Source organism: Osmerus eperlanus, chromosome 8 (genome assembly GCF_963692335.1).
Source record: "Osmerus eperlanus chromosome 8, fOsmEpe2.1, whole genome shotgun sequence".
Classification (NCBI taxonomy): domain Eukaryota; kingdom Metazoa; phylum Chordata; class Actinopteri; order Osmeriformes; family Osmeridae; genus Osmerus; species Osmerus eperlanus.
Window position 1 is genome coordinate 6053843 of NC_085025.1, and position 23588 is coordinate 6077430.

At 50.8% G+C, this 23588-nt stretch overlaps 1 protein-coding gene across 2 annotated transcripts; it reads left to right on the plus strand.

Annotated features, from left to right (window-relative positions):
* The first annotated feature begins 180 nt into the window (after window positions 1-180).
* LOC134025275 (centrosomal protein of 128 kDa) lies at window positions 181-18966 on the plus strand. 2 transcript variants are annotated; one of them, XM_062468194.1, is made up of 24 exons: window positions 181-313; window positions 1040-1209; window positions 1286-1385; window positions 2239-2365; window positions 2576-2700; window positions 3347-3438; window positions 3884-3956; window positions 4361-4477; window positions 6040-6126; window positions 6219-6293; window positions 6469-6601; window positions 6684-6823; window positions 7598-7885; window positions 8635-9210; window positions 10253-10417; window positions 10986-11183; window positions 12216-12275; window positions 12444-12603; window positions 14180-14229; window positions 15080-15103; window positions 16550-16627; window positions 16712-16825; window positions 17646-17754; window positions 17939-18966. In XM_062468194.1, the coding sequence occupies exons 5-24, from the start codon at window positions 2614-2616 to the stop codon at window positions 18031-18033; spliced, it is 2721 nt and encodes a 906-aa protein (XP_062324178.1). In that variant the 5' UTR covers window positions 181-313; window positions 1040-1209; window positions 1286-1385; window positions 2239-2365; window positions 2576-2613; the 3' UTR covers window positions 18034-18966. The 2 variants fall into 2 exon arrangements, with proteins under 2 accessions (XP_062324178.1, XP_062324176.1); XM_062468192.1 differs by having other exon boundaries at window positions 1286-1372.
* Window positions 18967-23588: the final 4622 nt, after the last annotated feature.

Genomic DNA, 23588 nt, shown 5'->3' on the forward strand with positions numbered 1-23588 from the left:
TCTCGACTTTGATCAATTTCTTTTTCTGATTAGTTACATTGTAAAGAAGAGCGGCAGAGGTGGCGCAATATATTATTTCTATCACTGAAGCTTTGGACAATGTAGTTTTCAAGAGAAACAAATTCAAGTACTCCTATTCTTCAGAAAACTACAATTCCCATCACGTTAGCTACAATTTTATGGTTTGTTGTCTTCCTGTTCAAAGGCGGTCAGTTCAAGTTGCCATAGCAGAGAGAAGCTAGTTGAACATCTTCAGTTGTCACTTCTTGGTAAAGTGACCCGCAATAGGTTTTGATGTAGTAAATCCGTACTGGTAAGTGAAGCAGATGGCCCACATTAAGCATGTATTGTATTTTTGTCTTGAAGTGAATCCCTGAATTGTCTTTCCAATTAATTAATCACTCATCTTAGTACTACTAGAGATTGCAAGCCTGAACAAACTTGTTGCTAGTAACAGTGTTAGCTGGCTAGCTAGTGCTAGCAAACCTGTTGCTTGGAGTTCAGTTCGGTTTACTTGTGAACGTTAAGTAGCTGGCTTGTCGGATTAGCCTATTAGAGCTATCTATGTCCATTTGTTTGATAACTTGTTGGCTGGGGTGTGTTCTATACTGTAGTTAGCTAGATTTAATAGCAAAATAATAAACAAACATCACACCATCGATTAGGTAGCTACAGAACTGAGCATCATAGCAACGTTATCAAACAAGGTCAGCTCTTACAGTAGTTTTCTTCGTTTGCTAGCTAGAGTACAGTAGTTAGCTTGTCTAACAAGCTTCACTGATAAAGTGAGAGTCAGATTGAATCCCGAAACAAATCAGATACTATTACTACGTGATACTAGAACCCAAAGTATATATAGTGCTAACCCACTCGTATGTATCATACTTCATAGCGACGTTATCATCATAGCTACAACAAAGTCTGCTTTAAACGAGCTTTCGCGTGGGCCATGCCATGTAAACAAACGATAATCTGATTAAATCACAGCTTAGACTAATAACGAGACTTGTAAATCTAATCATTTTTTTCCGCTGACAAGGACTTCCCCGGTCCAAAACAATGGAATCATCCAGCGAATCGGACAGCTTTCAAAGGACGAGACGGGTTCGATCCCGGGGGAGAGAATCACGGCCGAGAGCCAGACGAGACAGAACCGAGACCGATGCAGTCATCTCCGAGAAAATCAACACATTGACAAGCACTTTACAGGTTCCCCTATCTTCATATCCATGTCTATAGCTGTCAAGTTGTTCCATCCCCCCCTAATAGCCATTTTATTTTTCAGGATACAAGTAGAAACTTGAACAAAGTTGATCGTATGCTGGGCGAGTACAGAGAACATACAGATGACCAGGCAGAAGCCATGGCAACGGTGGGTAGAATAAGTAAATGAGAACCCTGCAACCATACATACTGTAATGTCACCCCAGCTCACATTCTCACACTTTAGTTTATGAATTTATTTTATGAATCTCCTAGCCCTACTACTCAAAATGACACTTTCTGTCCCTCTCTCCCTCCCACTCCTCTCTCTCTCCCTCCCACTCCTCTCACTCTCTCCCTCCCACTCCTCTCTCTCTCTCTCTCTCTCTCTCTCTCTCTCTCTCTCTCTCTCTCTCTCTCTCTCTCTCTCTCTCTCTCTCTCTCTCTCTCTCTCTCACTCCTCTCACTCTCCCTCTCACTCCTCTCACTCTCCCTTCCCACTCCTCTCTCTCTCTCCCTCCCACTCATCTCACTCTCTCCCTCCCACTCCTCTCACTCTCTCACTCTCTCTCTCTCTCCCTCCCACTCCTCTCACTTACTCTCTCTCCTTCCAACTTCTCTCTCTCTCTCTCTCTCTCTCTCTCTCCCTCCCACTCCTCTCACTCACTCTCTCTACCTCCCACTCCTCTCTCTCTCTCTCTCTCTCTCTCTCTCCCACTACCACTCTCACTCTCTCTCCCTCCCACTCCTCTCACTCACTCTCTCTCTCCCTCCCACTCCTCTCACTCTCTCTCTCTCTCTCTCTCTCTCTCTCTCTCTCTCTCTCTCTCTCTCTCTCTCTCTCCCGCCCACTCCCTCTCACTCTCTTTCCCTCCCACTCCTCTCACTCTCTCTCTCCCTCCCACTCCTCTTGCACTCTTTTTTCCCTCTCTCCATCTCCCTCTCACTCCCTCTCACACTCTCTCCACCCCCACCCCTCTCTCTTTCTCTTACACTCTCTGGTCCTCCTCACCATCTCTCTCCTCTCGGTCCAAGTTGAGGGAGGACCTGGAGGAGTCCATTCTGCAGCTCCAGAGCCAGAGGCAGAGAAGGCCCAGCCGAGCTCCCAGCGCCTCAGGGTCAACCCTGCACACCAGCGATCTGGAGGGGGGAAACTCCTCAGGTCAGGCCCTGGAATCAGTCCTAGATACCTGTACACCTGTACATCTGTTGGCCTGTACTGCTTGTACTTCACTAGTTCAAGCTTTAATCTGGGCAAACAGGCCCGTAGACAGGGGGGGGGTTTGTGTAGTTCCAACAACCCCTCCCCTTCACTGCCAGAGGTCCAGAATTTAAGTCAAATGCATAATGAGGGGAAAATACTTCTTTGCAGAAGGCCAGCGTTTCTACCCGACCTCTCCCTGAAGGATTATGGGGAGCTCGGAGTCGGCCGGGGGCAGGAGGCGATCCCGGTCAGCCACGGTGCGCTTCTGTTCTCCCAGACTGGCCGGAGAGGATGTGAGTGTGCTCTCTCCTTCAGACGGTCTTAGCTAGGGGATGAATATATCTCATGTATTGTATGTATGTATGTATTGTATGTATGTATGTATGTATGTATGTATGTATGTATGTATGTATGTATGTATGTATGTATGTATACGTATACTCTATGTACTCTTTGTTCATGTATTATCTATCTAATAAATCCCTGGAGCGACAGTGCTCATGTAGGGGAGTGTAGATACACAACTCTTCCTCTAGATGGTGCAGTGACTACATAACAGTGTGGCATTCAAACAAAGTTTGGAGTACTTAGTTAGTAGTAAAAAAATATAGTTCATATCCTTGTGTCCCCTGTGAATAATTGATCTTCTGATCGGGATTAACATTAAAATTCTAAATCCTTATTTTTCTCCCACCTCCTCGCAGGCCTGTAAATTATAGCTCTGGGAGTTTTTAAATATTGGGAGCAGGTCAATAATAACCAGACAATATTAAGTGTGAACCTCAGTAAACCTGTTGTCACGGCTCGGATACATTGAAGTCATGTATCTGCGTCCCCCTTCATGTCCAGATCCACACTCCCTGTGGTTAACAGCAAGGGCCCTTTACGTTCTCCCACAGCCCTCCTAGTCATGAGTGTGTGTGTGTGTCCTGTCTCCAGATCCACACTCTGCACCAGTCCCTCAGAGACCTGCGCAGCGACCAGATCCGTCTGGGCGGCGACCTGGACACAGAGGTCCTCAGGAGGACCAGGTAGAGAGCTCCGGGGCCTGGCAGCCTAGCCTGGCAGCCTAGCCTGGCAGCCTAGCCTGGCAGCCTAGCCTGGCAGCCTAGCCTGGCAGCCTAGCCTGGCAGCCGAGCCTGGCAGCCTAGCCTGGCAGCCGAGCCTGGCAGCCTAGCCTGGCAGCCGAGCCTGGCAGCCTAGCATTGCAGCCTAGCCTTGCAGCCTAGCCTTAGAACCTAGCCTTTGACCTGGTGTTGACGTTTGCTTTTTAGTGATGGCGCCTTAGAGCCAATCTCTGATGCTGAAGTATTATGAGTAGGAGATCGATTATAAAATCAAACACTTTAATAACAACTAAATATTTGTCTTTGGCAACGGCACTTTATTTGGTAGTTAATGCTAGTTACTCTGATGCTGATAGTTTACGAGCCCAATGGTTTCCCTTTGTCTTGTCTCATTTATTTGGTTTTTAAGGTCGGATGTTGACACCAGGCGAGCGTTGGAGAATCTGGCAGAGCATCTTACAGCTTCACAGAAGCAGGATCTGGTGAGCTGAGAAGATCGCATGCTTACATGTTATTCATTTACCACTTTATGGTACACTTTATCCAATCCATCAATAGTGCGAAAAGCCAAAATCATATTTCATGTGCTGAGTGCAAACATAACATCTCAACTACCAGGCACTGTTCTATATCATATACATTATACATGTTCACATTTGACACTTCCCTCATGATCATGAATACATATCTCCAGGTGAATACTTATCTCAGATGAACACTGTCTTTTTTAACACTGTTAAAATCTCTCCTGTCTCCTGTTTACGTGCCTCCATCTCTCCCTCTGACCCGCCCATCTCCGCCTGTTTCTCTCTCTCTCTCCCCCTCTGTCTCTCTCCCTCTGTCTCACCTTCTATCCCTCCCTCCCTCTCTACCTCTCCCTCTACAGGTGTCGAGCCGAGTGGAGCAGCGACTGCAGGAGATGGAGAGAGAGATGCGTGCGGAGCGACCGAGCGCAGAGAGACGACCGGAGGCACGGGGGAGCACGTCTGAAGAACTGCAGGAGGTGACGCATCCCTCCCTCCCTCATTCCCTTCCCTCCCTCCCTCATTCCCATCCCTCCCTCCCTCATTCCCTTCCCTCCCTCCCTCATTCCCATCCCTCCCTCCCTCATTCCCTTTCCTCCCTCCCTCCCTCATTCCCATCCCTCTCTCCCTCATTCCCATCCCTCCCTCCCTCATTCCCTTCCCTCCCTCCCTCATTCCCTTCCCTCCCTCCCTCATTCCCATCCCTCCCTCATTCCCTTCCCTCCCTCCCTCATTCCCATCCCTCCCTCATTCCCTTCCCTCCCTCCCTCATTCCCTTCCCTCCCTCCCTCCCTCCCTCATTCCCATTCCTCCCTCCCTCCCTCATTCCCATCCCTCCCTCATTCCCTTCCCTCCCTCCCTCATTCCCATCCCTCCCTCCCTCATTCCCTTCCCTCCCTCCCTCCCTCATTCCCTTCCCTCCCTCCCTCCCTCCCTCCCTCATTCCCATTCCTCCCTCCCTCCCTCATTCCCATCCCTCCCTCATTCCCTTCCCTCCCTCCCTCATTCCCATCCCTCCCTCCCTCATTCCCATCCCTCCCTCCCTCATTCCCATCCCTCCCTCATTCCCTTCCCTCCCTCCCTCATTCCCTTCCCTCCCTCCCTCATTCCCATCCCTCCCTCCCTCATTCCCATCCCTCCCTCCCTCATTCCCATCCCTCCCTCCTTCTCACCCTCCCAAACAGCTCCTCCAGGTCTTCATGTAGGTTACCTCACTACAAATGACAAAGAGCTACCTCACCTAACCCACTGGTCCTCATCACCTGATCAGCACAGGCCTCTTCCACAAGGGGGCAGTCTTCAGCTGTGGTGGGCCCAACCACTGGCTCTCGCTCTCTCTCTCTCTCTCTCTCTCTCTCTCTCTCTCTCTCTCTCTCTCTCTCTCTCTCTCTCGCTCTCTCTCTCTCTCGCTCTCTCTCTCTCTCTCTCTCTCTCTCTCTCTCTCTCTCTCTCTCTCTCTCTCTCTCTCTCTCTCTCTCTCTCTCTCTCTCCTTAGCACAGAGAACAGGCTCAGATAAGAGAAGCTTCATTTGTATGTCTCTCCTCCTCAGTGCCCTAATGAGAAGCCAATGGGCCTCTGCTTATGGGAAATAATGTATTTGTTCCCAAATTAAGGAGTAAGTAAACAGGGGAATGAAACGAAGAGGAAGTAAATCAGTTTTGCTGTAAAAAGGGTAGGGGGTGGGGGAGGTGCTGGGAGGGGCGCTGGTATTAGTCTGCTGGCTCTGCTCATGGGAGGGAATGAGGATGATGACTCATTTGGGGTAGTGGAAGTTTCTCTCCCTCTCCCTCTGTCTCCCTCTCTCTGTCTCCCTCTTTCTCTGGCTGGCAGATGCAGTGATGAGTCTCTAAGCCTGTACAGAGTGAGTAGGAGGGTTTGTGTAGAGCTGGTACAAATCCACCATGAGGTCCTGGAAGGGGGGGGGGGAGGAGTAAAGGAGACTGTTCAGCATCACTCTCACCCCCAGCTCAGAGCCCTGATGGGATCAGAACGAGTGCTAAACGAAGGCACTGACTGAGTGTGTGTCTGTGTCTGGTGCAGGCCCTGAGGAGGCGAGAGGCTCGGGTCATGGAGAGTGAGGAGGTGGTTAAGATCAGACTCCTCAGCTCAGAGGCTGACAAGACCAAGGTGAGCGGCTGGAACAGGACTCAAGAAGTGTGCGTGAGTCAGAAGAGTACAGTATACAAGACATGTCACCTGACATGCTATCTGACCCCCAGTTGGAGCAGGAGCTGGAGAGAGCCAGGAAGCAGCTGGACCAATCAGAGGGAGGCAGGAATACCCTACTACAACAGGTGTGTGTCTGTGTATCAGTGTGAGTGTCAGTGAGTGTGTGTGTTGGTCTGGGGTGTGTGTGTGTGTGTTATGCTTGAGTATGTGTTGTGCTCATGCTAGTGTGTGTGTCGTGTTCCTGTGTTGTGCTTGTGTGTGTGTGTGGGTAACCCTCTGCCCCTGGTGCTGTGTGTCCAGGTGGAGGACTTGCGTGAGCAGCTTCTGAGGCTGGAGAAGGAGAGGCTGGAGCAGCAGAGGGGGGCGACCCAGCCCTCCACCCAGCCCAGAGGCCACCTGCCCAGGGACAGCAGGGCAGGAGACCTGGGCCCAGGTACTGAGTTAGACAGTGAGCGGGTCTTGTCTGATGTGTGTGTTGTGTGACGTGTGTGTGTGTGTGACGTGTGTGTGTGCAGACGTGTTGGAGCTGGAGCGGGAGGTGCAGGCGCTGCGAGGGCAGCTCAGCAGAACGTCGGCCCTTAGAGAGCTGGAGGAGCTGAAGACGAGCCTGGAGCGCAAGGAGGGGGACAGACTTCTGCTCTGCACGCAGGTCGAGGTGTGTGTGTGTGCGTCTTGGTGTCAGTCTGTGTGAGTGTGTGTGTGTGTGTGTGTAGCTACAGCATGCGTTTGTCTGTGTGTGTAGCTATGTGTGTGTGTGTGTCAGTGCGTGGGGGCAGTGTGCAAACGAGCGTCGTTTGGGTGTCTGTGAATGCGTCACGCTTGATGTGTGTGTGTGTGTTTGTGCTCAGGTAAGTAAGTGCGTGCGAGGCTTCCAAGGTGGAGACCAGGTTGTGAGCGCTCGCCTGTGTTCGAGCCTCGTGTCACTTCCTCTTCCTGAATGTGTCAGCTCAGTTGAGGGCTGATCAGAGGCGTGCTACTCAAGATCTGTCACCTCTCAAGATAGTCCTCACACAACGCTGCAGAGCTGGGGGACCTGGGGTTCAAATAAAGACGTTGTTGCAGAAATGTTTATTAATGTCAGCGACGCCTCTCGCTTCTTTGAGTCTTGGAGTTTTCAATTCAGCGGGAAGTGAAATGCGTGGAAGTTCAAACTGGAGGCAAGACTCAAAACGAGTGTTTGTGTTGGATCTGGCTCTGAAGGCAGCCTTTGATTCAACCCGGGTTGAAATGAGTTCTTAGTCACACAACAAATGAGCAGCGGCAAAGTTGTGGGTTTGAAAGAGAGAGAGCGGGCCTTTGAGCACACCGCGTTGTGTTCTGAAAGTAGAGTCTCTTGTTCCCCCTTTATACCAGACATCCCCATCTGTCTTTGTGTGTGTCTCTCTCGTTCTTTTTCCGTCTCCATTTACCTCTCTCCCCCCCCCCCCAGGCTCTGTCCTCAGACCTGTCTCGTCGGGAGCACCAGCAGCTCTCCATGCTGCAGCAGCTGAAGGACATCCAGGCGCGCTCGGAGGCGTGCGCGGCCGAGAGGGCGCGGGCGGCCCAGCGGGCGGAGGAGGCCGAGGGCCAGCTGGAGGAGAGCGTCCGCAGCAGGGAGCAGCTGAGGGCCCGGGCGCAGGAGGCCGTCCGCCAGTGGAGGGCGCGGGCCCGGAGGCTGCAGGGGGAACTGGAGGAGGCCCGGACGCAGGCCCGACTGGACGCTGACAAGGCCAAGCAGGTCAGAGAGCTGGGGCGGCCGGCCTTCGTCGTAGGACGGGGGGGAGTGAGCAGAGTGGAGGGCCAGTGGACCTCAGGGGGTAGAGAGGGTCACCCTCTAAGGTCCACACACACACCTGGTTAGAGAACACACTTGGTTCGTTATACCTCCAGACACTAACCAGAAGCAGGGCTTGCTGTTCCTGCGTCCCTGGCCTACTTTCGAGCATGACTCAGTCTTTCCTGAAGTTGAAAGTCACCTTGCACATGTGTGTAGTCACTCACCTCCGAAGTAATCACCTTCCTCCTTCACCTCCTCTTCATCCTCCTCATTGGCAGCAGCTGATAGTTCCCACCTGGCTCTGACTACGTGAGGCGAATTAATGCCAGCGCCGCTCACAAACCACATTGCTTAATTAAAGGCTCAATTAAATGATTAGAAGCTGAGCTCTAACAAAGCCTTGGTGTTCCAGTGGCTTCCACACAACAGCCTGCTTCACCTGAGGGGAGGAGAGCCAATCAGGCCTGAACAGGCTGGTCGTGTCCTTTATCTACAGCCAGGCTCTGTTTGTAGTTTCCATATCGGGCTCCCCCCCCCCTGACCTACTCACCCTTCTCCCGTATCTCCGAGTCTCTGATCCGCCCTCTTTCTCCATCCTCCTTTTTCTCCTCTCTCTTTTTCTCTTCTCTCCCGCCCTCTTCTGCCTGTCTTCTTCCTCTTACCTCTCTCCATCCATCCATCCATCCCTCTCTCCTCCTTCCTCCTCCCAGGTGTGTGAGGAGAGGGAGGGCTCCCTGGCCCAGGTGAGGGCTGCGTCCCAGCAGGCGGAGGGGGTGAGGAGGGAGCTGGCCGAGGCCCTCTCCCGCCTGGCCCAGCGCGAGGAGGAGCTGCACCAGAAGGAGGTGCAGCTGTCGGAGACGCGAGGCCGCCGCCTGGGCCTGGAGCAGGAGCTGCTGGAGGCCAGGGAGGCCAGGGAGGAGGAGGCCCAGCGCCAGGCCCGCCTGCGCCAGGAGAACCAGAGGCTGGAGGAGGCGCTGGAGGCCCAGGCCCGGAGGAACCAGGGGGACCAGGAGGAGCTGCAGGCCGCCCTGACGGAGCTGCGAGCCAGCCGGGCTCAGCTGGCGTCCAGGCTGGCTGAGGAGGAGGCCTCCAGGAGGGAGCTCCAGAGAGCCAGCGCAGAGCTGCAGGTGAGCCTGAGCCAGGCCCGGGAGCAGAGCGCCTCGCTGGGGGGGCGTCTGGAGCAGGACAGGCAGGAGCACCAGAGGGAGCTGGCGGGGGTGAAGGCTGCGGCCCAGGAGGGCAGGAGCAGGCTGGAGCAGACTGAAGCGCAGCTCCTGGAGATGAAGGTACCACGCCGTCACACACGTGCACACACGTGCACACAGGAAATGTGCACACACTCATTCACTGTTTACTCACATACTGGACACACACACACATGCATACACACACATACCGTTTACAACCAGTCTGTGACCAGTATGTCATGATTCATCTAGACTGGAACTATATTTTGACTTTCCCCATATACTGGGTGGGGATAGCTCAGTAGTGGTAGAGTATTTGAGCTGCTGGTGTTTTAGCCAGCCATGACAGCACCCACTTATTGTATCCCCTGTAGTGAGTACTCACCAGTCCAGAACCTTCTATCCCTCCCTGCCTGCCTGCCTCCGCAGGCTTGGCTCCACTAGTATATATTCAGCTGCTAATTTCAGCATTTCCTGTTCTCCTTTCTTAAGTGTCTCATCAGTTTATCCGTTGATTGGAGACTGGCCATCAGTGTCCCGTGTGATGGGAGACTGGCTGTGCTCTGCTCTCTTCGCTCGCTCCCTCCCTCCCTCTGTTGAATCCTTTGTCTGGCAGACAGGATGGAGCTCGTAGACATGCCCCAGTCTTGTCGCTGGCCATTAGCTCACCCTGATGTTCCTATCATCTGGCATCACTCACTCTAATGGTATCATCGCAAAGAGCTGATGAGGAAAGGGTCTGGGACGAGGGCCTGGGGATATGGGCTTGAGTAGCTACCCGCCCAATCTGTTTGAACTGTGCCCCTTTTAAACATGATGAGCTCTCTGTCTCTCTCTGTGTTTCTCATTTACATTTAGTCATTTAGCAGACGCTCTTATCCAGAGCGACTTACAGTAAGTACAGGGACATTCCCCCGAGGAAAGTAGGGTGAAGTGCCTTGCCCAAGGACACAACGTCATTTGGCACGGCCGGGAATCGGCCGTGCCAAATGACGGCTGTGCCTTTCTCTCTCCTCTCCTCTTTCTCTCTCCTCTGTCTGTCTATGCCTTGTCCTTTCCCTCTCTGTCTCTCTGCTCTCCTCCCCCCCATCTCTCTCTCTCCGCCCCCTCACCTGTCTGTGTCCCCCCCCCTCTCTCTCAGGAGGGTGCAGGGGCGTCTCAGGAGCTACAGAGGGTGCTGTGTGTGAAGCTAGACAGGATGAAGGCCGAGTGTGACAAGCTGACCCAGCAGCTGGCCAGCTCCGAGGAAGCCAACCGCATCCTCCACAGGAAATACCAGCAGCTCAAACAGGAAGTGGATGAAAAAGTGAGTCACTTAACGACGTCGATGAACTCCTCCTGACAGGTGTGGCATGTGCTGGTCCCTACGCGGGCTGTGCATTACAGAGTTTACAGAGCTAACCCCTCGCTCATCACAGCTGTCTGACAGCAGGATGGATGGACGGTAGGCTCGTTACTATGGTAGCACCCCTGCTGTACTGCTGCTGGGTAATGGCCAGGTAATGATGTCTGATATGACACGTCCTCTGGACCTGGCTGGATGGACCCCCGCCGGCCTGACAGCCAGGAGAGATGACTCTCTGAGGCAGGCGAGAGATCACACTGGAGCTGGTTATCTGGGACTGGATGAACCTGCTGTTATAGGATCTGCCTGCCTGCCTGCCTGTCTGTCTGCTTGTCTCTGTCTGCCTTTCTGCCTGCCTGCCTGCCTGCCTGTCTGCCTGTCTGTCTGCCTGTCTCTGTCTGCCTTTCTGCCTGCCTGTCTGTCTGTCTGCCTGACTACGTTTGTCTGTCCTTCTCTTGTTCCTTTTCTGATATTCTGCCACTGCCCCCCGTGTCTCCTCTCTGCTCCCCCTGTCTCCTCTGTGCCCCAGGTGCGCTGGTCTGCCTCGGAGGCGGAGCGTCGACGTGTGTCGGAGGAGGCGAGGGCGGGGCTGGAGGAGGCGAGGGCGGGGCTGGAGGAGAGGCTGCGTGGCGTTCTGGCAGAGCAGGAGTCGGTCCTCAGCACAGCAGGGGGCGAGGTAGATGCCGCCTGCAGAGCCCTGGGCAAGGACACCCCAGACAGACTACAGGTACACACACACACACACACTTGTACACACACACACACCTGCACACGCACAGTCTGCGCAGGTTAGCCAGCCAGCAGCCTAGTGATGCGAGCCAGCCTAGTGAGGCTAGCACGCTCAGGTGTAATCAGCCCTGGTGGGAAGTCAGACTGGCTGTGACTGGCCTAATGAGAGATCAGTATGAGTCGGAGGAACTCTACTCTTCACCTCTCACTTCCCCTCTCAGAGAGGAGAGAAAGTGCTGCAGACTCACACACACACAGGGTACACATACACGCTGCATCTTAACACGGCTCTCTGTGTGTGTGTGTGTGTGTGTGTGTGTGGGTGTGTGCTTGGCTCCTTGGTTGGGACTGTCAACAGCTTCCTACTCTGTCTCTAAGGCTGCTGTTGTCACACACCTGTTTATCTTCCAGCAGGTTTTAGGGAGTCGCCCCCGACTCCCAAAAAATAGCATTATTCCATTATTCACAGTCACAGTTCTAATCATAAACGCACACACATACACACTTGCATAACAAGAGACACCAAGACACGCACACACACACTTCCTAACACACAGACCCAAACACGCGCACACACACACCGAGCCTCCCACCCTGTGTCAGCAGTGTAGAGTGTCACACTGTGTTGGTGCTGACAGCAGAGAACCTAGTCTGGGGGGGGAGGCTCTCTTTAATGTGACAGAGATATCTCTCTCTCTCTCTCTCTCTCTCTCTCTCTCTCTCTCTCTCTCTCTCTCTCTCTCTCTCTCTCTCTCTCTCTCTCTCTCTCTCTCTCTCTCTCTCTCTCTCTCTCTCTCTCACTCTCTCTCTCTCAAAGCGCTTGTTTGTGTGAAGTCGCTGTAAATCGGGCATTTTGTAACTCCCTCATACCAGTTTAGGGAGAGGGAGCTGGGAGGCGTGTGATTTCTGGGGAGTTTTGACGTTTTTGTCAGCAAAGTGTTCGTTCTCACCGTGGCTGCATCTTTGCTAGCTATGGGAAGGTGTTAACAGGCCCTCCCTTCATAAGAACGTGCTTCTACCTTGTTCCCAGATCTTACCGAGCAGCCCTGGACTCCTCAGAGACCCCCACCGCTGGCTGGCTGACACCAAGGTAGTGTACTCTGTGTGTGTGTGTGTGTGTGTCCTTAACAATGGATGTGTGACCCCCGTGCGTGCACCTGTGTAACTTCACCTGTGTGTGTGTGTGTGGTTGTGGTTGTGTGTGTGTGTGTGGGGGGGGGGTTGTGTGTGTGTGTGTGTGGTTGTGTGTGTGTGTCAGGCGAAGCTGCGCTGGCTGTGTGGGGAGGTGTGTGAGCGCGGGGCAGCAGAGAGGAGGATGAGGAGACAGATCCAGACCAGAGACTCTGACCACCTCACCCTGCTGCAGCGCCTGGAGATGCAGGAGAGCAAGCTGCTGTCCCTGCAGTCCGAGAAGACCGGTACACACACACACACACACACACACACACACACAGAAGCTGCTAGTCTCATTAAACACAGAGGAGACAGGCACCTGGACCTCACATGGGTTATATGTGTGTAAATATATATATACGTACAATATATATGCTTGCACTTTCCAACCTTCTGGAAGTTTCCTCTCCACCAGTGGAGGCTGCGTGTGCATCCGTCTTGTTTACATGTATGTTGTAATGAGGATGAGGAGGGGAGTATGGACCAGACTGATTTATGTTGGATCACAAAGTACCTTGTTATTTTACAGGTCAACAGTCCAGTTGGTTGCTAGCTAATTGGATTGTGTGTGTGTACGCTGTGTGTGTGTGTGTTTGAAAGCTGTGTGTGTGTGTTTGCAAGCTGTGTGTGTGTGTGTGTGTTTGCAAGCTGTGTGTGTGTGTGTGTGTGTGTGTGTGTGTGTCTTTGCAAGCTGTGTGTGTGCAGCCCTCTTATCTCCTGGCCGTCCGTGCCTGGTGAAGGACAGCCCATCTCCCTGTGTTGAATATCCACATAATGACTCTTAACGAGGTGGACGAGGCTAGGTAGGGTTCAGCAGGGTTCACACAAACAATCCTAAGAGAGCAGTCTAATTGAAGTTGCATATTCAGAGACATAAAAACCGAGGCAGACAGAGAAATAGAGAGAGAGAGAATCAGCTTTGTGTTCAGAGCGGAGTTTAGAAACTTGCCCCAGGCTGGAGGTGAGCCCTGATGGGTGTGAGACCATGCCTTGTTATCTCCGCCCTTTGACGGGGACAGATGGTGTCAGGAGGTGGTTGGCACCCTCTGCCACCAGGGGGAGCTCCAGCACACCTCCCCCGGCCTTCAGGGCGGCGCTAGAGCGGTGAGCCGAGGCCTGTGAGCTGTGATCACGAGAGTGGCAGCTGTTTGAGTATTCCTGAGGTGGTGTGTCTTGGCTGAAGGGTGTTGGGGTCGGGGGGGGTGAGGGAGTTCCCTCCCTCACCCTTATCCTTCCGACCCCCCAACCCCCCCACCCACTCAGACAAGACAGGAGGGAGGTAGAGAAGCAGTCCTCCACTGGTGATGGAATATTAAATGTGGGGAGCACAAGAGAGCACAAGGCTGTGCTATTTTGCTACTTCCCCTCCCCCTCCACACCTCTCCACCCCCCCCCCCCCCCCACACACACCTCTCCACCTCCCCCCCACCTCCCTTCCCCTCCAGATATATAAATCCGTCACCTCCTCTCTCCCCCTCTCTCCCTACCCACTCCCCCCCCTCTCCTACGCCTCCGCTCCTCCCCAGCTCTGTGGGAGGGAGCAGGAGGGACCCGGGGTCTCAGTGTGGGTGCACAGGTCGGGGCCAGCGCTCAGCTGGGCGGGGCTGAGGGCAGTGTGGGGGATGATGGCTAGAACACTGTTACGGCCAGGTGGTCTCAGATTGGCTTCATGAGTGATGGTGTGTTTGCTGTAGGTTTGTGCTCAGACGCAACACACACACTCGCGTGCGCACAGACACACACCCAGAAACACACACATAAACTCATCATACACAGCAAGCAGTGCAGGTCTCAGCTCTCACTGGTGTTGTCTCATCACAGAGCTCCTGGAGAAGAACCTCAGGAGGGAGGAGGAGATGAGGAGTCTACAGGTAGGCACATCAACACACCCAAATACCCCTCTGCTGTGGGTGGGGGGGTGTATAACTGAGTGGGGGGGTGTGTGCGTGTATAACTGAGTGTGTGTGTGTGTGTGTGTGTGTATAACCTAGTGTGTGTGTGGGGGGGGGGTGTATAACTGAGTGTGTGTGTGGGTGTGTGTGTGTGTGTGGGTGGGTGTATAACTGAGTATGTGTGTGGGGGTGTGTGTGTGTATAACTGAGTATGTGTGTGTGGGGGGTGTGGTAGACTCGCAGCGCTCTCATCCCTCTTAATTAAAACGTCGTCTGGTCTGAGGGGGCTGATTCATTACAGACAAACGCTGGCAGGTGCAGACGCACTGTCACAGATGGGCCCCGCTTCGTCCATGTACACACACACACACACACATTTATACATACACACATTTATACACACACACACACTCCACAGCCACCACCATCAGGAAGGGGAGTTATGGAGAAGAGAAATGGAGAACAATCTAGCAGGTGTGTGTTGGAGTGGCATATAAAAAGCACAGCCTCATTTACACATTGTTAGACCGAACAGTGCTTTAGAGGGGGATGAGAGAGAGGGGGATGAGAGAGAGGGGGATGAGAGGAATGAGAGAGGGAGATGAGAGAGGGGAATGAGGGGAATGAGAGAGGTAGATGAGAGAGGGGGATGAGAGGGGGATGAGAGTGAGTGGGTGAGAGGGGGATGAAAGTGTTGTGTTTACACGGCTCTCACTCTCCTGCTCTGTCTCAGTATTTCACTCAGTCTCGCTCGCTGACTGACTGACGGGCTGACTGACTGACGGGCTGACTGAACGTATAGTAACTGTGTAAGCTTGTGTATCCCCAGGAGCGTGTGTTGGAGCTGGAGAAGGTGAGTGGGTCTGTTTGCTCAGCCACCGTAGTGAGGAAGATCTAATATCACGTCTGATATCACCCTGGCGTGCTGGGATACGAGAGGGGCCCATGGTTGGTTATAAGGTCACCAGCTATTTCACAAGTCAGACGTTGATGGTTCGTAGTAATGAATCTAGTCCTTCCTGGAGCACTGATGAGAAGTTCAGCGCACGACACGTTTCATATAAACCCACGAAGCGTATTAATGAAGGGGAGATAGTGAGTGATTGCTTCTGTTGAAGCACTGGCCATCATTTAATCATCATCAAGTCAGCTCATCGAATCATGTTCCGTCTAAGGATGGTCGCTCACCAGGGCCTAACTCAACACCAGTGACCCGAGCGGGGAAAACGCCAGTCGCCCTGGCTCCCATCCTCATCCACCCAAACCCCCGCCGTGGAGCTGGAAATACGATTCAGCAGCTCTTACTGACCCCGAGCGTCTCATTTAAGGGGTGTGAAAACAACACAAAGGCGTTTCCTCCTCATCACAGTTCCCCCCCCCCCCCTACAGCAGGCTAGCAGGGGGCTCTCCTCTTATCCATCACTGTTACCCCCCCACTGTTACGCTGCCCCCCCCACCCCTCCCACCCCAGGTGAGCCAGCCTGCTGGGGGGGGGCAGCGTCCGAGACATCCATTCTAATCTGTTTTTTCTTACAACATGGCGGTTCACCGACCCCGAACCGTGTCGCGCTTGTCCACCAATCAGCAGGCTGCTTTTCTGTACAAGCTCATTCATCAGTGGAGCGACCCCCGCACACCCCCCCCCCCCCCCCCCCGTGTCACCTCCCCCACTCTGAGGCTGGTGTGTGTGCGTGCGTGTGTGTGTGACTCCCAGTAACCTTTTAGCATGTCATCTCTGAAACATCCAGCAGTCACCCCAGCATCACCAGTTTAGGCTCACGCTCATCACCACTTTGCCCTGCTGCCGCACTGCTGAAGCCGGGTAGCTAACATAGGCCTATAAAGTTGTTATACTTTACTTGTTGCTTCTTTTGGATAGGTTCTAATCACTTATACTGACTACACTGATGGGAACACTCAAGCAAATCACACATGAGTGATTGTACAGTTTGAAGCATTAATAATGGTTAATAGCTCAGCCTCCCCTCCTGTAGTGAGTCAGTCAGGGTGAAACAGCTGGCCTCTGGTCAGTTCTACAGCCCTCTGATTGGAGCTCTTTGTTTCTTGAAGGAACTATGCAGGAACAGTACATTCTGGTGTATAGAGCTCTAAACTCTCACTTCCTACTAAAGACTTCACTTACCTACAGTATAGTGATTGACACATATTGCAGTATTCGAGGAAAGGAGAATGTGTGTGTGTAGGTGCTAGTATCTGCGTGTAAGAGTGTGTGTGTGTGTGTGTGGAGGAGAGTGTGTGTGTGTGTGTGTGTCTAACATCTGGAGCTGTTCTCCTCCAGAGCACCAGAGTGGCTTTGAATCACCTGGAGTCTGTCCCGGAGAAACTGTGTCTGATGGACAACATCAGAGACCTGGAGGTAAGAGAGCAGAGCTCCTCCATGGTGTGTCGGTAACATTCTCCCTTTTGTGTCAGTTAATGTCTGCAACGCACCTTCTCCCAGGAATCCCATCACCAGAAGCAGGTGGTGGATGAGTGCTATGTGAAGTACAAGGACATCGTTGGAGACCTTCAACACCAGCTGGACGAATCAAAACGCAAGATCCAGGAGTATAGGGTACACCCCCCCCCCCCCCCCCCCCCCCAGCACCACTACACACTCACCCAATCAAGGCCACGATTAGTGGCCTTGATTGGGTGTTTATAATAATAATAATAAGACTTTATTTATATAGCACATTTCATACAAGAATTGCAGCTCAAGGTGCCTTACATAAAATCAATAAAAACAATAATACAAGTAATGAAACTAATAAAACCCTTCTGAACACAGGCCGCAGTCTTTGCGGTAATCCAAAACACACAAGCTTACAAAGCGGGGGGGGGGGGGGGGGGGGGGGTGAAGGGAGACAATCTGTCTCAAACACAGTATTCATCTCTGGGTGGTCCGGGGCCCACAGAAGCATCTCAACGTTGTTGACGGTTGATTGACACCCAGAGTCCCCAGCCCTTCCGCCTCTGTAAATAAGAGTCCCTTTTTAACAGGCATCCATCTCGCACATCGCTGAGGATGGTTTCCAATTGACTCCTGCATCGAGTGCTTAGCAGTGATTGCATTAGCCTAATGGCAGCCACCCACCCGAGGGTTTATTTAGAGGAAGTGAAAGGAAGTCTTTAGAAAGTCTGATTGCTGGCAGGAGCAGCAGTGTGTTTCACCACAGTAGCCCTGGCCCTCAACACGCAGTTCCCTTAAAGAACCTCTCAAAACATCCACTCTCAAGTCCCCTCCTGGAGGGTGGACAGATGTTGTTTGCCGTTGTGTTGTAAGACTGTGTGCGTGTGGTGTGTATGTGTTGTGTGTGTGTGGGACTGCGTGAGTGTGTTGTGATGTCGGTCGTTTGCGACGCTGATCTACATCTTTGTCGTCTTCCCTTCAGGATGAGAAAATGGAAGCCACTTCTCGCAGCATCCGATTGGCTGCCATGTCGTCGACCATACGAGGCCCCACCCACTTCTTCCATAGCTCCCTGCGCCAGGACACTTCCTGTGAGTCAGGTTCACATTTCCCCTGAACTGTACGTTGCTGTGGTTAAAGGCGTTTGTTATGTACGTGTATTACTATTTATTATTATTGGTAAAACCCTGTTCTTCACACCAAACTCACATACCACACACACACACCACTCACAACAAACTCACACACCTGTTGTTTTTCTGTGGCGCCCCTCAGCCCCTCCCCTCCTCCTGTCATCAGAACTGACCGGCAGCCTCCCTCCAGAGCGCTGCACCCCCGTCAACGGCCTGTCGGACTCCGTCAGCACCTAGACCCAGCGTGCCCTCGCTAAACTCTCACACACGGTGCTCAACACAAACACCTCTGGAAACGGTGCGGACAGCCAAGAAGTCAACCCAGCGTGAGGGCAAACGTTCCCTCCACGCTCCTCAACACATGGTGCTCCAGTCAGTCCATTACTCACCTGCTCAGCCTGTGCTCACCTGCTCTGAACCTGGCAGCTACTCTGCACCCAGGGGCCTGGAGAGAAGACCCAGCAGTCTTCGGTGACTACCTCAACAAGGCTGCAGCCAGGGGAACAGGCGATGCTGCGTGGTGCTCTGCAGAACAAGGTAACCTTGGGAGGGTTTACGTGCTGTAAGGCCTGGGGGGGGCTCAACGACGACGGCTGCTGAAGGTGTTTTTGTGTGAACGTTTATGCGTGTGTTTATCAGAATGTGCAAAAGAAGAATGTCTGTGTGGCCTGGAGTGTACGGAGCACTGGAATGAAAGCCAAAATGGCCCTACAGCATTTGGAAAGCTAAATTCGATGTAATCTTTAATTGTTTTTTTATCGCTCACCATTTCAGTTCCTAACAAAGAGCACGGTTTGAAGTCTCCTGTTTACCTCTTTATTGGTCGTTTGTACTGTATCATGCCAACATTTTATGTTATCTAAAGCAATTAAAAGTGACTGTTTATATATTTGTTTTTAGCAATACTGTGGTGCTTTTTTAACTTTGTACATGCATTTACGCTATTTTGCTCAACAAATAATGACAAATAATTGTCTTTCTAGCTAAACGCTTTTACCACAGCTGTAACATTTGTTTTTGTTTTTTCTACTGTTGGGAATAATCGTCCCTCGTCCTTTAAATTACGTATGCAGTGTTTTTTTAAAGAATCGCCAACAAGCACTAAAGATGTATATTTTCTATTGACATTTAGAAAGAATATATGTGATAATAAAAACCTCAGTGACATGGTTTGTTTCTCTTCAGTCTCATTCATGTCGAGGTGTTGGTTTGTCTGCTGGTGTTGCCCTCGTCCATGCAGAGCCTCACATTCCAGAGGCCCCCCCTCAGTTCAGCCTCACTTATTCCAGAGGCCCCCCTCGGTTCAGCCTCACTTATTCCAGAGGCCCCCCTCGGTTCAGCCTCACTTATTCCAGAGGCCCCCCTCGGTTCAGCCTCACTTATTTAAGAGGCCCCCCTTGGTTCAGCCTCACTTTAAAGTTGCAACTTCAAACACACAGCCCTCCCAGCACAGCACCCTGAGCAAACGAGTCAACTGCAGCATCCCGAACACTAACCCGTTTTTAAAATAACGTTTGGTTCTGTGATCCCTGCGTGGCTGTGCTGGCCCCCTGAGGGCCCACTTTGGTCTCCAACACATTCTCACCAGAGCCAGTGAGAAGCGTCCCCTGCAGGAGACTCTTCTGCAGGCTGGCCTTCTTGGCCTGTCACAACTCCACCTCACAGCATGAAGGGGCAGGAAGTATGGACACATCTGTGAAGGCCTCTGCGACATTGCTTGTAAAAAGGACTGGACAAACACAGATGAGTTATTGAACCATATCCAGGCGTACTAATATCTTGATGTTGGCCAAACCAAAGCCAAAAGGCTTTCAGAATCTCTGTCTGATTATAGCCTGCTCTAACTGCTTAACAGCTGCTTGGCAGGTCCAGTAGAGGACAAGCGGAGCGAGATTCCAAGGGAGAGCCATCCCATTTACACTGCCTGCTTATTCAAGCTGTTTCATTCAAATATTCGGTTCTGTGAGCAATGGATGATGAATAAAATCAAGAATTTTAAGGTTTTGTTTGGATTTCTGTTGTCAAAAAACACCCAACGGTAATCTTAATTTGCATATGTATGAGAAAGAAAAACATATATTTTGTAAGTTTTACCAAAATTAGGTAGACATGGATTACATTCAAAGATATTCAAAGGAGGTCAGTCATATTCAAATCAATTCCGGATGAATTATTGAATGTTTTCTCTCGATAAAATCAGAGAGGCGGGTAAATCAGGTCATTGAAGCTGTGTTGTTGCGTCTTGATTTTTACACAGGAGACCTCAAAATTGGCAGCAAGTGACTGACAGTAAACACACACACATTCTCCAGTCTCAGTTATATTGGACTCCACAATGACTAGCTTCATCTTGTCAAACCAGGTCATTTGTGAATAGAGGGTACCTACAGTGTTACTAAAGCATCTCGCTGTGATGAAGTGTGCAGCAGTGAGCGTTTGTGCAGGAAATCTGTCGGCATGACTGTCGGTCTCTTTCTATTTGTGTGTGTTCCTTTCTGCCTGTCTGTCTACCTGTCTGCCTACTTTCCTGTCTACCTGCCTGCATGTCTGTCTACCTGCCTGAATGTCTGTCTGCCTGCATGTCTGTCTACCTGCCTGAATGTCTGTCTGCCTGCATGTCTGTCTACCTGCCTGCATGTCTGTCTGCCTGCATGTCTGTCTGCATGTCTGTCTGCCTGCATGTCTGTCTGCCTGCATGTCTGTCTGTCCTCCTGTGGTTGGGATGTGCCGGGAGCCGCTGAGGCTTGTTGCTTCGTTGGGATTGTTATTGGATCCAATCTCACAGTCGAGCTCAGCCAGGAACAGATCCTTCCCCAGTCACAACACATATGGACACCACACGAACACACCACACACATTAACACACCGCCCCCCCCCCCCACACACACACACACTAACCAACCAACCACACACTAACACACTCAGAGATTCTTACCTCACCCCTGTCAATACCCTTGGCTGCAGAGCTCCACTGAACCCCAATTTAAGGTTGTTCTCAGTCTCCGCCAGAGCACCCCTCTAGACCTTTACCCATCTGGGCTCTGCCCATGTGGATCTTATAGTCTTCATTTAATGGAAACAGATAACCCTCTTAGTCATATTCTGTGTGTTTGGAGGTATTCTAATGTTTTATCACCGGCGGGTAAAGCCACACGTCAATAGATAATTTTCTGGATAGACTCTAATTGCTCCTATTTTGAGACAGAAGTAATCCGGGAGATTTGTTTGGGGATGCAAACAAAGCCATTCTCCCAAGCTCAGCATACAAATTTTCTACCGGAGCCTGCCTCCCACGTAGTCTCTAGGTGGCACTGTCCGTCCAGCACGCTCCCCCCAGCCTGCAGTGTTTACCGCTGAGCGGAGACGAGCTGCTCGCTTTTGTTAGTGGAACCAAAGATTTAGATTCCAGATTTACTGCGTTCATATCTCTCCAGTTAATTAGGTCTGAAGAGCAAACTAAAAGATGGAGCTACGTGCAGATCATGCCCCATAAACTCGAGGAGCTGAATAATAAGAGCACGTACAGACACATACACACGCGCACACACGTATGCAAAAGCGCCCACACACACATCTCACACACATCACACACACATCTCACACACCCAGCCTCTTGCCCTTTATCTTCCTGGCGTTAAGGTCGAATCCACTCATATTGGACTTGTCAGGTTTGATCACCATCTTGCTCAGTGCAGGTTTTTGTCGGACTCCAGGGAGACAGCTGAAAGCCAACAATCCCACAGAGTTTAATGGTACTTTGTCTGTTCTCGAAACAGTTAGATAACCGTTGAGAACATTTTTGAAATATAGGCTATAGGCTATAATGCACGGTGGAGCGTTGAGCGTGGTTCTCGCTGTAAAAAAATAGCCAGAGATGGTAAAAGTACACACATCCTTCACTCAAGTAGATACTCATGTTTAAAAATACTTCTTACACTGTTATTACATATGCTGATGCGTGTGAGGCTGTGATTGGATGATGACAGGTGTCGGTGATCATTCTCAAGTGTCTCATCCTTAAGGTTAGAAATTCTTCTTGTTGCCTTCTGCCTTGCTCCATGGTAGCTGGCACGCAATTACAATAACTAATATTGATCATGCCACCAAATACAGATTAAACTAAAGTAACAAGCCTAGTTTGAAAATGTAATTAAGGAGTTAAAGTAAAAAGTTGTCATAAAAATGAATAGTGAAGTGAAAAAAAGTGGTACTGATACCATGAAAAATATACAGCAACGAAGTAGCCTACTTCCTTACTTCTCAACGCTGCAAGGGTGTAACAACAGTGTGATCACACTGGAATAACAGTGTAACAGCAACATAATAACAGTGTAACAACAGTGTAATAACAACATAACAGTGTAACAACAGTGTAATAACAAAATAATAACAGTGTAACAGAGATGGGAAATCACAAACTTACATAGATTGAAACTAAAGCAACAAGCCTGGTTTGAAAATGTAAGAAGTAGAAAGAACAGATAGTTGTGTATAAAATATAAGGAGTGAAAGTAAAAAGTTGTCAGAAAAATAAATAGTGAAGTAAAGTACTGATACCAGAAAAAGTACATTTCACATTTAGTCATTTAGCAGACGCGCTTATCCAGAGCGACTTACAGTAGGTACAGGGACATTTCCCGAGGCAAGTAGGGTGAAGTGCCTTGCCCAAGGACACAACGTCATTTGGCAGAGCCGGGGATTGAACCAGCAACCTTTTGATTACTAGTCCGTTTCCCTAACCACTCAGCCACCTAACTCCTAAGTACAGTAACAAAGTATTTGTACATTGTTACTTTCCATCTCTGCAAATAGCCTATTTACAAATCTGCCAAAATTTCAACTTCTCACCCATACATCGACGCAGAGTGCAGTCAGTTTATTCAGTCAAACAACTCCATGAGGCAAACCCATCAGCATACATAAATAGTTTTTCTGTGATTAAGATACAAATTATCCAACCTGTGTTGGCTAAATGGATGTAATCCGTTTCTGCCAATTTCACTGAAGCGAAAAGTCATCTGCAATCAGTCACAATTGTCGACCACCTAAAATGCAGGACGACGTGACGCAAATCTAAACATCCGTGACCTCTCACCCAGCACCCTCCGTCAGCCCGGTACATCCAACCGGTTTGGAGCGCTCTAACATAGAACAGAGATTAGAATATATTGGCCAACTATCGAATATTGAATGTCTATTGATTAGAATAGATACTGGGTACTTGACCTAAAAGATCCATCTGTCCCACTGAGGAGACAACTGGAAGACATAGGCTTATAACTGACCTGGTTTGCTTTTGGGCATGAAACCACAGATCTTTGAGCTTACCCCCATCTCTATAGGTCAGAGGTATGCAGTCTTTATGAACCGTAGCCAGTTGAAAGTTAATATCTTTAAAACCAAAACTAAGCTTCTAGGGAAGTAACAGATTTATAGATTTGTTTGTGCGGGTATACGTTTGTCTGTGCTGGTGTACGTTTGTCTGTGCTGGTACATGTTTGTCTGTGCTGGTGTACGTTTGTCTATGCTGGTATACGTTTGTGTAGTACTGCGGTTTGGGAGAACTACTGCTGTGAATCTTTTTCTCTGTGCAACGTGGAGTGATCTCACTGTTGCATCCTATAAGTCGAGGTCATTACTGAACCACAACACAACTCTTGTCCCTTCCCACTGTCACCATCGGTACTAAACATCCAGACTGTCTTGTTAACAAGCCCGGTTTGGATTCACGCCACCATGTGATTAGGGAAGATTCTGCAAACTCAGACCCTGCCTGTACAGAGCAATGGGGT

Excerpts from the sequence above, each read along its gene's own strand:
- LOC134025275 (XM_062468194.1), top strand. The coding sequence starts at position 2,614 with ATGGGGAGCTCGGAGTCGGCCGGGGGCAGGAGGCGATCCCGGTCAGCC. Across the intron at positions 10,418-10,985 it reads AACAGGAAGTGGATGAAAAA|GTGCGCTGGTCTGCCTCGGA; the intron begins GTGAGTCACTTA and ends TCTGTGCCCCAG. Across the intron at positions 14,230-15,079 it reads AGGAGATGAGGAGTCTACAG|GAGCGTGTGTTGGAGCTGGA; the intron begins GTAGGCACATCA and ends GTGTATCCCCAG.